Consider the following 15,502-nt stretch of genomic DNA (forward strand, 5'->3'; position numbering starts at 1 on the left):
GAATGCAACGACTTTAAAGCAAATATGCGGAAACGTTTTGTACGAACAATAGCGCTAAAATTCTAAAAAACAACAATTCATACCATAATAATTAAGTTAATTAATATAGCTGTGATTTAAGCGTTTGTTCTAAAGATGCACAGCAAATACAAATTGGATTTATATAGAAAAAATGTACGTTTTAACAGACGAGTCCGCAGTTCAAATTTGACAGGGTTCAATCTCTATATATATGGATTATATATGTTACATATGGACAAGTAAACCAATAAATGCTTCCAAAGACTACTGAAAATGCATATTTGTCAGTATTCGTAAAACCCACATAAGTTAGTTTATTTGTTTTCAAATTTTGGTTTATAACACGCAAAATATGTAAAATTATTTTATGAAGTAAAATATGAATTAGGGGTTGATTGGTTGGTTGCAGTGGCAGGCCATTAGAAAACTCCCATGTACCTCAATTAGAGAGTTTTCGCCGTTTTGCTACCACATTCTTTGCAAGAAACCTAGTATAGAAGAGTAAAGACTAAATTCATTCCGCCGAATTTAGATAATTTAATAGGTCTTTCGTCTTCACCGATGAACAGTCTGATAAACTATCAAAGAAGTATCTTTTTAATAACCCATATCTGCTGGACACCAAAGCTGAGCATTCACGGAGAAAATGTATTGTGGTTTCTTTTTCCTGCGGGTTTCCACAACTTATGCAGTGAGGATTATGAGAAACGCGCAATTTTTCTGCGTGGGTTCTTATACACCAATGAGCAGTGTTCATGCGGTCTTTTTTGATGAGTTCCGAAGATCTATTTTTATTAATTTGGAAGTTGCACATGACTTAAGTGCTGGCAAGTTGCAAAAAGTAGAAAAAGGTACCTCTCCTAATGGTCTCTAGAGTAATATAAACCGGTACCGCCAGGGAAGCACCAGAGCAGACTAAACTTTCAGCCTTTCTCGTTCCCTTCGATGTTCCTATGTGCAGGAACCCAGATAAGAGTGATCAGTCAACCGATTTTACTTGTCGATTGCTTCTCTACATTTCTTTACTATCTTTGATTTTGTTATGAACGATTCAAGAACTTTGATTGCTGCCTGGCTGTCCTCGATGAGACTTCCACTTAATAATAATTAAGGGGAGTAAATAACGTTAGGTATTATTAATTATGTTATTGTTCTTGTCTTGTTAAAGAATATTATTACTGTTGTAAGGCAAAGAAACAAACAATTAAGATAGTTGGAAGCGAAAGTTCTGGATATTTAAATACACACAAAATATAAAGACAACATTTAGAAGTAAGCCGCGAATGTTATTCTAATTTGCTACTGAATAGCACTCTGTATTTTTGAGTAGGTGCACGTACTGCCAAAAGCCCATTCGATTGCTTGAGGACAAACATTTTTCCAGTAGCTCTATGATATTTTCTTAGTAAAGATATACTTCGTGTATTTCTATTAAATTGTTTCGGATCTATTAAATGAGTATAAGTTGTCTGTTATAATAGATAATAGAAATATAAGTTCAGTCACTAAATTCATACCAAAATTGAGCTCTGCCTTAACTATTTCTGAATATGCAAGTGAATTACATTTGCTGTATTGAATAATTAACTCATTTTTAAGACTGGTCGTTCCACTATTTCCGCTGTAAATTATGACATTAATAATCTTCTCAGATCATTAAACAGTTTCTTCAATTTCATTCTATTTGAACAATATTTTGATCACTTGGCATAAAAATGCGTACATATATCTATCTATACATAAATTATTAAACACTATTAAATATATTTAAACAAGTTATTTGTTTATATTTAATTAGTTTATGTAGTTCAATTTATTTAAGACACGGCATCAAAAAACACTGGTTTACAACCAAAAATTGCCAAAGGGGATACCTATTGTTTCTATAATGAAATTTTCCGCAGAATTTTAGAATCATAACATCTCTCAAGCCTTCAAAAATTTTTTCCTATTTTTATTGGGTATAAATATCCACTGTTATTTGGTACAGTTTGGAACCTATTAAAATCTTTTAATTTTTAATTTTTTTTTCGAATGGTGGTAATCGAATTATTTCAATTAGAGAACTTATTATTGGTGAGTTTTCATGTAAAAATTTTAAATTTTAAATCCTTTAGCCATGTTGACAAAGATATTATAATAGATACCTCTATTAAAATCCGTTGTAAAATAGGTATATCCGGGAAATTAGAATCTTACAAATTGCCCAAATTTTTTAAAAAGCTGATGTTCTAATATCTAGATATGACAGATTGTAATTGTTTATGACAGATGGAATATTATGTGCAGTTTGCAGCAATTCAGAAGAGCTATAGCTCTATCCGCACGAGTCTTTCAAGCGTTCTGATTATGTCTTCTACAAATCTAAAAATTTTTTTGGAAATAATTTTTACGTTTTTATGTTAACTACGGGAACCCTAAATGTTAAAGAATCAATAAAAAAAAAATGTTGTTCAATTAATGAAAATGTACATTACAGTGAAAAAAGTGCTAAATAAAAGAGTAGAGGAATTGGATATACTTTATTCTTGTGAGTTATAGATTCGGGAAGAGCTATCATAAGTATATTCTCAAAATATTTATAATTGTGAAATTAGGAACAGAAATAATAGTCACAAATTACAGTAAATCGAAAGTAAGTATGCATTTATATTCATTCATTAATCTAATTCTATTGTATATTATAGCTAAATGAAAACTTTAAAACAGTATGTAATACTGGTAATAAAAGCAGACTTATATTTGGACTGTCTATGCATTTTAATGAATAAATCCATTTCTATAGAAATGAATAATCATTTCTATACACAATATAATATTCATGCTAATATATGATGTTAAACGACGTACAAAAATAAAATGCCAACCTAAAATTTGGAAACTTGATTGTTCATATAAACAACGTCTCGTCATTTACCCTTATAGTACACTCATAAATAAAAAAACACATCTTTAGGGAAGAAGAGAATAAGAGCGCACAGAGAGCGAATCACTTTAGTGGGTTCAAGTCTTTCGATGCTTTCCACCTACTGCAAAAAAAAAAAAAATCACTTAAATTGAAAATATGAAATAATTTTGATTTAATATGTTCTGTGCTCCCACTTTCAAAATCATTACTATACTTTGGATTGATGTTGGATATCTATAATATATAAGTTGTCTGTTATATGAGTAGCCACTAAATGCATTGGTTAGTCCCACTTAAATTCAATAAAATTTCTAAATACCTAATTTCTATAACACTAAAAGATTTTACACTAACATTTTTGCAGTCCTTACGCACTATTATTCTTTACTCATCTAATTATAAGCTTTCCTAAAGGAATTTGGTTCATTAGACGCAACGACCACACATGCTTATCTCTTGCCTTGTCAAAGCGATAACTTGACAAAAGTGGGCGCATTAGAATTGCTGACACACTTTTATTGTCAACATGTGCAATGACCTGACACAGTAAGCATTAATGTGGGTCATGGATACCACATTAGTCCTCTCTGGCGTAGCTGCAATAAATTTCTTTACTCAAGCATTAGGACTTCGCCTAGTTACAAATTTTATTGCTCTGGTTATGTCAGGAATTAAATGTGCCAGGGATTTAGCAGTAACAAAAGTAGTGTAGTGTTCGCTTAGAGGAATCACATAGTCGTGTACTTCATAATTTAACCACGTCATACAACTAAAATATTACCACACGGCAACTTTTAATATATTATGATCCATTTCACTAAGAAACGCCACTTAATAACAACAAATTACACACTAGAAATAAATGGTTAACTGAAGCCCGTTTTACGGTGTATTTTGTTGCTGCGGCACTGCTCAAGAGAAACTTACTTTCACCGCCCAGGAACCCCAGTAGCTTTAGTGACTTCGCTAAGGTGAGTGCTTATCCTTTTAAATTTTTTAAAACTTTTTATTAGATTGCAGGTACAAAATTGTAATCGGATGTAGTGACGGCTCTTATATATCCAAATAAGTCCATCGTATAAAATTAAATCTATATTAAACGACACAGGTCTTTGTCGTTAGTCCTTCAACGAATTGGAAGTCTCTAGCTGCTGAAATACTAAATATTAATTATTCGTTTCGTGCTTAATAGCCAACGACTTCAGAGCTATTCCACCGGAGTGGAATAATATATAATATATATTTGTATATATTATTATTAACTGTGCGCTTCAAAAGTTATTTTAAAATGTGTTATTAAATATCATTAGTGCTTAAATACGCACACAAATTAAATAATGAAGAATTGATTTCACATAAAAATACAAGTTTCTTTAAAACTTTATACTATATCCAATCATCTACCCAAATTATTATCATATAATATAATATAACATGAGTTTTTTTTTCATTGCACCGAAAACATTACTAAGTGATGATCTTTACGTATGAATTCTCCTCGAACTTTCATAAGAAGGTCATTATGGACTCAAAGCCCTAGTGTTAGTTGGTTTGCTGGTTGGTTTTTGTTTTGCTCTATTCAATTGTTTGTACAATATTACGTGTTCATCGGCTACTTGATTTGCTGATGACGATCTTCCTTCCTGACGAGATACTCTCTATCCAAAGGAGACAACATGTTTCGATCTTCACCTGCTCAAACTCGCGATGTTTTTATGCATTTTGTGTTGTCATTTACATACAAGAATTAATTTATTTTTCTTCTGACAAAAAAAAAATTCAAAAAAGCTAACTAATTAAAAGTTAACTAATTAAAGAAGTAAAAGGCTAGATGTAAACTTTTATATAATGTTCTAGACTTACCAAATATAAAAGAAATTATTTAGCAAAGACAAAACCATGTTGGCATCTTTGAAACGGTGTCCCTTCCCGTTAGCCTATTATCTTGGCCTACTTCGACTAACTTCGAATCCATTTACATATTCTTGACAGAAATTCAATCGTTCGTATCAACGTTATTTATATTAGTTTGTTATGTTATCTTAACATTATTAATTTATTATTGAATTGTAATTAACATATTCCAAGAGTTAAAGGACGCCTCTATTACCATCACTTTCTAGTTCCATTTTATTTTGTTATATCTACAGTGGCTCTCAGCTTATTTCATCCATCACTCTTTTATATTCTTAAAACACTGTATCTTAAAAATGAATTAGAGAACAATCAAGTTTTTAATGTAAGTGAAGAAAGGCACACTTATTGAACATAATATATGAAACAAAGTACATAAAATTTGTTTTTGTTTCACTTGAAGGGAAAAACCCGACCGCGTAAGAGAATTATAGTTCACAGCTTATTTCATCCAAATTATCATTTGCACTTAGTCGTCTGTATGTCGAATGTGCAACGGGATTTTTAATTTTTTAAAAAATGGGACAACACACTACAATTGAGCAGTGGGAATTGGTGGTAACCCATTTTAAGAACGGTCACGCTCAGCGGAAAATTGCGGAACTCGTTAATTGGCGTTGCTCCACTGTGCGGAGCATCATTAACCGCTTTGTTCGTGAGAATAGGATTCAAAATAATGGCAGAAGTGTACCAAATAAAATTTTCAACTCAGCTGACGAGCGATATATTGTTAGAAAAATCAAGAGCAATCCAAAATTAAATGCTCCTGATATAGTCAGCAAGGTTCGGATAGAACTAAGCAAGACGCGTAGTGTGGAAACTGTCCGCCACGTGCTTCGACACTCCCACTTTAATAATCCCACTTTAATAAAAAAAACCCTTCATAAGCAAAAAGAATCAGAGCAGTCAAGAAATTAGACTTCTGAAACAGAGTCATATTCTGAGACTTCAATATTTCTAGGTCGGATGGCATGACTTGCGTATGGCGGAAACCTAATACTGAACTCAAAAATAAAAACATTTAAAAGCTATAATAAAGCATGGCGGCAGAAGTGTTATGGTTTGGGCCTGTATGTCAGCCGCCGGTGTTAGGAATCGGGAGTTTATTGATGGTAACATCAACAAAACAATGTACCTTAACGTTTTGAAAAAAATTAACTCCAGAGTGCCAGTATCGTACAGTCTTAGTTGATTTGGAACTAAGGGTCCACATCTGATGACACCGCGGCTGCAAAGCCTAGACATGAATGTCATTGAAAATTTATGGGCAATATTGGAACAAAACATTCGGCAATATACTATTTCCAACAAAGAAGCCTTAAAAAAGACTATTTTCAAGAGTGGATGCAAATTGCTTAAGAAACAACCCAAAAACTTGTAGGTTCAATACCGAAGAGACTTGACGAAGTGATAAAAGCGAAAGGGTATCATATCAAGTATTGACTTTGGCACCAAATGAAATTTCTTTTTGTGGATAAAATAAGCAGAGGCATTAAAATAGGAATATTTTTATAGTTTATGTTAATTATTTATTAAAACGAAATTTCGGTATTTTTGAAGTTTCTAAATTTAATAATAAATATTTTTCCTTAAAAATAGCATTTAAATATTTTCAACCGATGACATAAATTTTTAGTAATAACGTAAAAAAATTTAAAGTTTCATCGGTACTTTTGATGACACAATAAGTGCTATTACATAGCACATTTATGCTTTACTGTAACATGTTAATATTGTAATATTTTTGATATATAACAGAAAAATGTTTTGTTGGAGATTGTGGAACTGTGTGTTGTTTGTTCATATATAAACTGTTATCATATATGTAATGAGTTATAAATGCTTAAAATATCTCATATTGGTAATTACCTAGATATATAACTGTATGCAATTATTGTATATATCGTGTCAATGAAAAATTATTTACACATATTCGAATATATTTGAGTGTTCCTCATATGTGAGAAAAAAAAATTGATGATTTAATATTTTTAGAGGATTGTTAAATACATTCCTAAATAACTTAATTGTTTTCCTTACACAAAGACAAAGAACCATTTAGTTCTATCGACATAAAAGGACTAAGCCAATTAACTGCAATTGGAAGCAGCTATATAAAATTTGTCATGCCTCAAAGGCACTAGACGACGAAAATAAATTTAACCAGGTAATCAAGGAGTAAAAAACAGGCTAAATATGTATTCTCTACAATTTATGAATTACATCAGAAACCTATCACTTAACAAATTCACTAAAAAACCAAATAGATCATAGGCAAATACTGATGAAAATTAAGTATCAATATGACGCAACTTCAAAGAATTCTTTATAAATCTACAGACAATGATAGTTTGTTAAAAATAAACAATAGAATATAGAAGTAAGTATATAGGAAAGCTAAACCAATCAAAAGAGAAAAACTTCCACCATAAATTAAATATTAATTATATATCCGAAATGACTTAAATATAATAATTCAAGAGCATTACTTCGTAACCGTATAAAGATATCGCTAATTGTACCAATATCAAAACCTAGAGAGAGAGGATGCAACAAAGACTTTATCATATAGGTCAATTACTCTTCTACCAACACTATTCAAAATTTTTCAAAAACTGTTATATGGTAAATGAGAACTCGTATTGAGCACTGATCAAACATTACCGGATCACGAACTCTGATTTCTACAAATACCTACAACAACTCAGCGATTATATAGTGGGACTTAAAATAGTGTATCAAATTTGCCTGTTTTTTTTTTCATTAAAAGCATTTCGACTATAAAAATCGTTTCGATGTTTATTGATTTCATCAGAGAGATATCTAACAAGATGAAGATGTCCAAATAGTTTCGAAATGTCGACAATATTTTTATGGATTAGTATTTTATATTAGCTCAAAAAGCTAATAAGTGTAAATTCTTTGACAAAAAAGTTACATATCTTAGTGTAATAACAGGGCTTTTTTATTATGGTTCTAAGAAAGCTGCAGTTTCAAATATTTTATGGATTTCATTCCAAATTTGATTGTAAACGTATGTGTTTTATTATAAGATTAATATAATTTTCTTTTATGTTTTAAAGACCCAATAGTAGGTCGGACGACTACTTACAACCTCTACACTAAAAATAAGCAAACAAATATTTTTTCATAGAAACTTAAAAAGATATAAATTAATTAGTAATTTCATATGTTAGCATAAGTATTTTGACAAGTATATATTACTAAGATAACAAATTTAGACTTAACAAAAGTAAAGAAAATGAGTAGAATTTAGTAAAATGTATAACCTCCTTTGGCTTCAATAACTTTTTTAAGGCGTCTCGGTACTGAATCGACTCAATTTTGAAGAATCTCTAGAGACATCTCTTTCTAAAGGGAATTGACATCAGAAATTATCTTCTCTCTGGTTTAATTTACCGAAACTGTTCTCTTTCGTTTCAAAAGAGATCAGACATTTGCTATTATATTTAAATCTGGATTTTGAAGTGGCCAGTTCAAAGTGGTAACACCAATATCCTTCAAAAAATTACTTATCATCCGGGCTTTGTGGCTTAGGGCATTATGTTGTTGCGGGATAAATGATTCTCCAATAAGCCTATCTCCGGACAGAAACGCATAATCGTTTAGAGTGGTCAGAAACCAAGTCACTCAGCCCATTATATGCAACACATCCCCATAACATGACCCAGCTTCCACCATGGTTCAATTTTTGAAAAACGGGACGTCTTATTTGATTTTGTACCTTTGGAAGTCTTACAAAAAATGTGTTTTGGATGAGTTATACTGAAAAGAGCTTACATCTGTCCATAGAACGCTTCTCCAAAACACTTTTAGCTTATGCAGATATTCCTTAGCGAAGGCCAGTCTTTTAAGTTTGTTTGTCTTTGATATGTACGGTACGTCCTTAGCTTTTATTGTCTTAAAATCTTCTTCCGTAAAACGTTGTGGAACAGTGCGGTCACTAATTGGAGTCTTGACCACCAAATTCTAGTTATCTGCAGCAGTTTGAGGCTTTAGAAATTTTTTTTTTTTATTTTGAATTTCCTTAAAAGGACTCGGTCTTCAGTGGGCGTTACTTTACGTTTAACACCTGATTTCGTTAAGTTTTTTATGTTTTTATGCTTTCTAAACTTATTAATTTGATAGCAAACAGTTTGACGCGAACCTTAAACTCCTTTGCTATATCTTTGATTACCAAACTCAACTGAGCCATATTGCCCATGTTGTTGTTGTTGTTGTGATTTGAGTTATTGCTATTGCGCACTTTTACTCTTTTGTGGCTGGGGGGCTGATCCTTACCCCACACTAAACTTTAACTATATTATAGTTATTATCATTTATTATTTATTTTTTTTATCTTTTAACTGATGACGGGCCGTAGATCAGCATATCCTCCTGTGCGTCCTGAGGTGGACTTTAGGTTTGTAAGGGCGGGGTTGGGCAACCTATCAACTTTTGTGAATAATTTTAGGACACTGGCCTTGATATATTTTTTCACTGAGTCGATTATTACATCTCTATGCATGTCTTAATTAGTCTTAATTATCTTAATTAGTCTTCTTAATTAGTCTTCTTTTTATCAACATTTAATATCGATTAAAGTTAAATACAAATATTTTTTTTTGTTTCCAAAAATTCGTTGTCTGCATGCATTCTTTTTAGCACAAAGAGAATGCTAACAGTAAATATAGAATTTGGCATACATAGAGAGAGATGGACCAAGTAAAAACAAGATTTAGTAGTCACAAAAAGGCTTTGTCAAAAGTAACACCTCTCGTTGAGTAATTTTTTCGTAAAAGAAGTAAGCAAGCGCTTCGTTCCCATTGCGCGTTTTACCATAAGTACGTTTCAAACCTTAACGTTCGATGCGCATTTGAAGTGCATTTGAAATGCATTTGAAGTGCATTTAGAGAGTTCTATGCATGGTGTAAGAGAAGAGCTGGGTGTTTTTAACAGAGACGTTTCGTAAATATATCAGGCGAAGTGCATAACTTTGCTGCGATGGAGTCATTCAATTTAAATATTAAGTTTAAAAAGGTTTTTCGTTCCGGCATTAATATAATAATCATTTTCTTATATTACATTTCTACATATATGTATTTACTTATTTATTACTGCGGCTTAACAATTTGCAGCGGACATTATTCAGGATGTTACGCTCTAACAAAGAGCACCAGAAGTAAGTGGACTTGTTTAAAAGCGTTTTTATGTCTCAAAAACAAAAAAAAAACAAATAATTAATTTGTAGCGTTTAATTAAACAAAAAAAAAAAAAAATTAATTGTAAAAAATCTGCAATTATTTTTTAAGATGCGTTCAATTACGTTTTCTGAACGGCATTAACTTGTTTGTTTGTTTCACTTTATATATTTATAAGTTATGCACTCTAATTTGTTTTATTTTTCTCTGTATTTGAACTTTTTTTATCTGCTGATTTGGAATTTTGTTCTTCTTTTCTATAACATATTTAAAAAAAAAATAATTTTTAAAAATAAATTATTGCAGTTTTGACTAATATTTCTTTTTATTTGATTGTTTTTGTTACAGACTCATCATATCACGATGTAACCGGTCTGCCGAATCCCTATAGCATGGAGCATATGGAACAGGATGAGGTGATATCGCCACAACAGCACATGTCCTTAAGTTACGATGACAGTTTTGAAGGTGAATATGCATCAACACCTAACTCAAGAAATCGCCGTGTCATACGAGAGATTATCGTTTAAAAATATTGCAGCAAATTTAAGTAGAACCGCAACAAAATCGAAAAACCTAAACCCTAAAACCTAAACCCTAAAATAAGTAAAATAAAAACAAAATAAAAATCTAAATTTTTATTCAAATTTACAGTTTAAATTAAAAGTGTTTGTTATTAATAGAATAACACACACAATATACCATAAGAGAGTTGTTTAGATTGGACTACATTTAAAACACGATATTAACATACACATAATATATCTGTATCGGATTTATGTATATTTTCGAAATGTGCACTTATTGTTAAATAAAATAAGTTAAATAATCTCACAGACAAAAAAAAATTAATTAAGGCAAAAGCTAAAAAGCTAAAAAGCTAAAAACTCGAATAAGTTAAAAACTTGCTGAAAATTCTTGCATAGGCAGCTCCACATTCATGTCCACCTTAAGTTCACCTTAAGTTCATCATAGCGTTATTACATATAATTATTACATATTTTTTTTTAATTCTTTAAACATTAAATTAATTATTTTATATACATAAATATAAATTTTAGTTCTTAACTTTGAAAATGCATTTTTTAGTTTTAGTTAAGTTTTTTATTCAAACTTAAGTATGACAACGTTTATCAACGAATAAAAAAAACACAAATAGTTGCCATTTTCGTACTTTTTGGAAGAAATTTATTAATTATATAAATTAAATTTTAATATATTAATATTAATCTAAGCAAAAAGTGTTATATGAGAAATTTTTGAACATTTTAGTGATAAACATTAAATAGCGAATATACAAACGTGTAGTTGGTGGCATAGATTCACCACGAACTTCTATAGTTTTAAGTACCAAAAACAGCGCAAATCTATAGACAAAAAAAATTCAAAGTCCACTTAAAAATATTTTACACTTGTTAAGATTTTTTCTTATTATTTTGTAAACGAGAAAAATAGTTAATAAGCATTAAATAAAAATAAAAATCCAAAAAATGTACGGATTTCGGAAAATTTTATTTCAACAATGTTTGTTCATCTAGTTTTTTAATATTGGCGGTATTCACGATCTCAACCCACGAGCCACGAGCCATGAGTCACGAGCTCGGTAATCACATTACATGGTAACACTGTAACACTGTAAACTGCCAACAACAAAATACATGTACTCAAAATGTGTGTTGTTGTTGTTCCCGTGGTTACCAACCTCGTAAACACTGAGATCGGGAATACCCCTTTTATCTTTGGAACACGCAAATTTATGTATAACATTTTTAGATATAAAACCATGAATTGAATTAAATTAAATTTAAGAGTTTTAATTATAACTTTCGCTATGTGTTAACCATAATATATGTTAATAAGATAAATTTTTTATACTTAAAAACAATTATAAATAATTAAGAAGTTATTCATTTTAGATTTTTGTATTTTAGACGTGCAAATATGCAATAAACGAAAAGATCTGCGCTAAAAAAATTCCCTAAGAATTATGAGTTATGGATTATTTATTTTCATCGAAAACACATTTCTAAAACTGCATATGTATTTATTTGTAAAAAACAAAAAAAACATGATTCAACAATGCGCATAATTTCAAATTTTATTTTCAAATAAAGCATAAGTTCTCCAAATGCAATCATTTAAAAAAATTTTCATTTCTCTTTTATTTTCAACAAATTGCCACAGTCAGACTTGGATCAGGGCCGAAGGTTCTTATCTATAGTTCTTATAGTTAACGTCGAAGTGCAGCAAAATAAATCAATTGTGACGTTGCTGGGACCTGCTTGTGAAGTCCCTATGGAGAGTGACATTTTGTCATCGCTGGAGACTAGTAGACCCGTGCGTTCGTGATACCAATCAGTTATGATTGCAGTGCTTCGTTCAGCTGGGAAATATTACCTCATAAATATATTCTATTCTATGCTATTAACAATAAATTAAAAATCAATGGAAGAATTAAGCAATTCTAATATATATTAGTATTAGGATTATCCAATCTAATAGTTAACGTCGAAGTGTAGCAAAATAAATCAGTTGTGACGTTGCTGGGACCATTTTGTCATTGCTGGAGACTAGTTGCCCCGGGACGTAGACCCGAGCGTTCGTGGTACCAATCAGTTATGATCGCAGTGCTTCGTTCAGCTGGGAAATATTACCTTATAAATATATTCTATTATATGCTATTAACAATAAATTAAAAATCAATGGAAGAATCAAGCAATTCTAATATATATTAGTATTAGGATTATCCAATCCAATAGTTAACGTCGAAGAGCAGCAAAATAAATCAGTTGTGATGTTGTTGGGACCATTTTGTCGTCGCTGGAGACTAGTTGCCCCGGCACGTAGACCCAAGCGTTCGTGGTACCAATCAGTTATGATCGCAGTGCTTCGTTCAGCTGGGAACTATTACCTTATAAATATATTCTATTCTATGCTATTAACAATAAATGAAAAATCAATGGAAGAATTAAGTAATTCTAATATATATTAGTATTAGGATTATCCAATTTGTGTCTTCAAAAGTAAACAAAATAATTTCTGATTAAGATTTCGGTAAAAGTTTAACTTCACTATATTATTCAAACCTTTCCATTATGTGTGAAATGGAACACTAATCAAATCTTCTTCACTAGAGATCTTACAGTACTGGATGCTTTTGAAGTAATTTTTGATGATTTTTTGGCTTATAGCTGAGAATAACTTAATAAATGACCATAACTTGATAAATGTTGAATGTCGAGAGTTAGAGGATTGCCTACAAAATTCTCTGTGTGATTCAACGAAAAAAATACAGTGACAACAAATGGCATGGAAAATGAAATTAGAAAAATTATAGATTCGGAAACTTTAAGCCAAAACAGTATCTATTGCAGTGGTTATTGAAATCACATGTTCTCCATATCCATATCTGCAATTTCACATTAAAACAAAAATCAATGGTGATCAAAATAAATGCTTTATGTCACACAATAAATCATTTTATGGCTCATTTAAAAACAAAAAACAGGGCCCTATCACATTAAATATCTGATCAAAGGTCACATCGAGTAGTGACTTTATATGAATGCAAAGGTTTTTCGAGCATTTCGAACCTACTTGTTTCCACCGAATAAACATAAATGAACCTCGTCACTAAACAGCATTCGATGTCAAGAATTTTCATAATTTTTGTAATGAATTTTTTCAACTTTTAACACATTTAGCGGCTGTTAAACGAACCATATTGTAAAACGGCAAAATCCTTAGCTAAACATATGATGCCTTTGAGGGCAGTTCTGTTTTAGTGCTGCCAAATAAGAACACGGAATAAAGAAGGTAAATAAAGCCAACTAATGTAATCAATGTAAATGTGCGAAGTGTCCCATGTCTACTTATCTAATAGCAAATACAACGGTTAACTATTTGACTTCATGAAGTCACCTAATAAGTCACAGCTTTGAGCATAGTTCTGTTTAAGCATCATTGTGGGTAGAATGCTATCGATGTAGAACTTCTCTAGTTTATTGGCGAAAAACTTCCCTAAGTGATTCTCAGCGGCGTTAAATATCGGTTAACTTTTTACTATTAAAGGACTTTTGCAGAGACCGAAACAAGTTGGAGTTAGATGATGGTGTAAGGTTTGGGCTATACGGTGGATGCATCCAAACTTCTCAACCAAGTTCGCTCACTTTGTTCCGAGTCATCAAAGATATAAACACAACTCCTTTTCTGTCTATTTTAGTCAGGTTTCTTTGATTGTGTCATCCAAGCGGTCGAGTTGTGAGCAGTAAAAAAACGAATTAGCCGTTGCAACTGTCTGGAGCAGCTCATAATTCTTATAATGCATAATTCTCAAACAGTCAATATAATCTTGTTTGTCGTCAATTCAGGTTTTGAAGTCATTTGTGTAGAGTCGTTGGCTTTTGATATTTAGTCAATTTTTCATAACCTGTAATGATTCGCCCAAAAATGGTTCTATTTGATTGCATTTCAGCATTGTTTCACGAATGATAATTCAATCAATCAAATTCCTTTGCGTTAATTAATGTTGTACCCAAAGGTCGTGCGTCATTGCGAATCCTCCTCTTTTTAAGTGATTCTAAACTGATATGTGGTTATCAGTTACCGGCACCTTCTAACAAATTGTGTGTCGGCCTGGCTCTACCTAATTTTTGGAAGTGCTCTTTCAACCTTTTCACTTAATATCTCAGTGAAAATTGCTTGAACTTGTTGCATCATTGGCATATATAGCATGTTCAACTGTATTGTATTTTAATACTATTTTACTTAATGGATCGAAAGCTTTTAAAATAAAATTGCTGATATTGGAGATTCTTGTGAAATCCCATTATACAGAGAAAAGATATCGGAGGGAGTTGAATAATTCCTAGCACAAAATTTGCGATTAGTCAAAAAAGCTTTAACAAAACCAAAGATCCTTTGACCAACTTTCCAAATAGCAAGCTGCTGAAGCACAACGTGTACTCCGATGCGATCAAAGGCTTTTTCAAAATCAGTAGCAAGATAGTTACATGATTTTCAGTATAAAGATCAGAAGACGCATAGTGCTGGAGATGTAGTAGGACATCACTTGTGCTTTGATTTTTACTAAAGACGGCTTAATTAGGAGTAATTCGGTTATTTTTAGTTAAATACCACAATATTCTTTTAACAATGATTTTTTCTAGTAATTTATCCATGCACGGCAGAAGTGAAATTGAGCTAGTTTCAGAGCAAGATGTTTTTGATTTGGGTATGGGAAGAACTTCGGCAGTACGCCAACTTTGTGGATATATACCTTTCTCAAGAATGTTATTATATAGTTCGATTATTCTATTTATTAAGATTGTTGGGAGCCAGTGGCGTAACTACAGGGAAGCAACTGGAAGCAACGCTTTCGGGCCCCCGAATTTAGGGGGCCCCACTATAAATTTTTGTATTCATTGTATTTCTTTTTAATAAATTCTCAAAAGTGGGA

The 15,502-nt window shown here is 31.4% G+C and overlaps 1 protein-coding gene across 2 annotated transcripts in view; it reads left to right on the top strand.

The window, feature by feature from the left end:
- The window catches only part of LOC119662694 (titin), a 53,376-nt gene extending 41,887 nt beyond the window's left edge, over nucleotides 1–11,489 (top strand). For both annotated transcript variants that reach the window (XM_038072388.1, XM_038072389.1), the window contains exon 9: nucleotides 10,393–11,489. In XM_038072388.1, the coding sequence (XP_037928316.1) occupies nucleotides 10,393–10,574 (182 nt within the window). In that variant the 3' untranslated portion in view covers nucleotides 10,575–11,489. The remainder of the gene's footprint in view (nucleotides 1–10,392) is intronic.
- Nucleotides 11,490–15,502: the final 4,013 nt, after the last annotated feature.

Source organism: Teleopsis dalmanni, chromosome X (assembly GCF_002237135.1).
Source record: "Teleopsis dalmanni isolate 2A chromosome X, ASM223713v2, whole genome shotgun sequence".
NCBI lineage: Eukaryota > Metazoa > Arthropoda > Insecta > Diptera > Diopsidae > Teleopsis > Teleopsis dalmanni.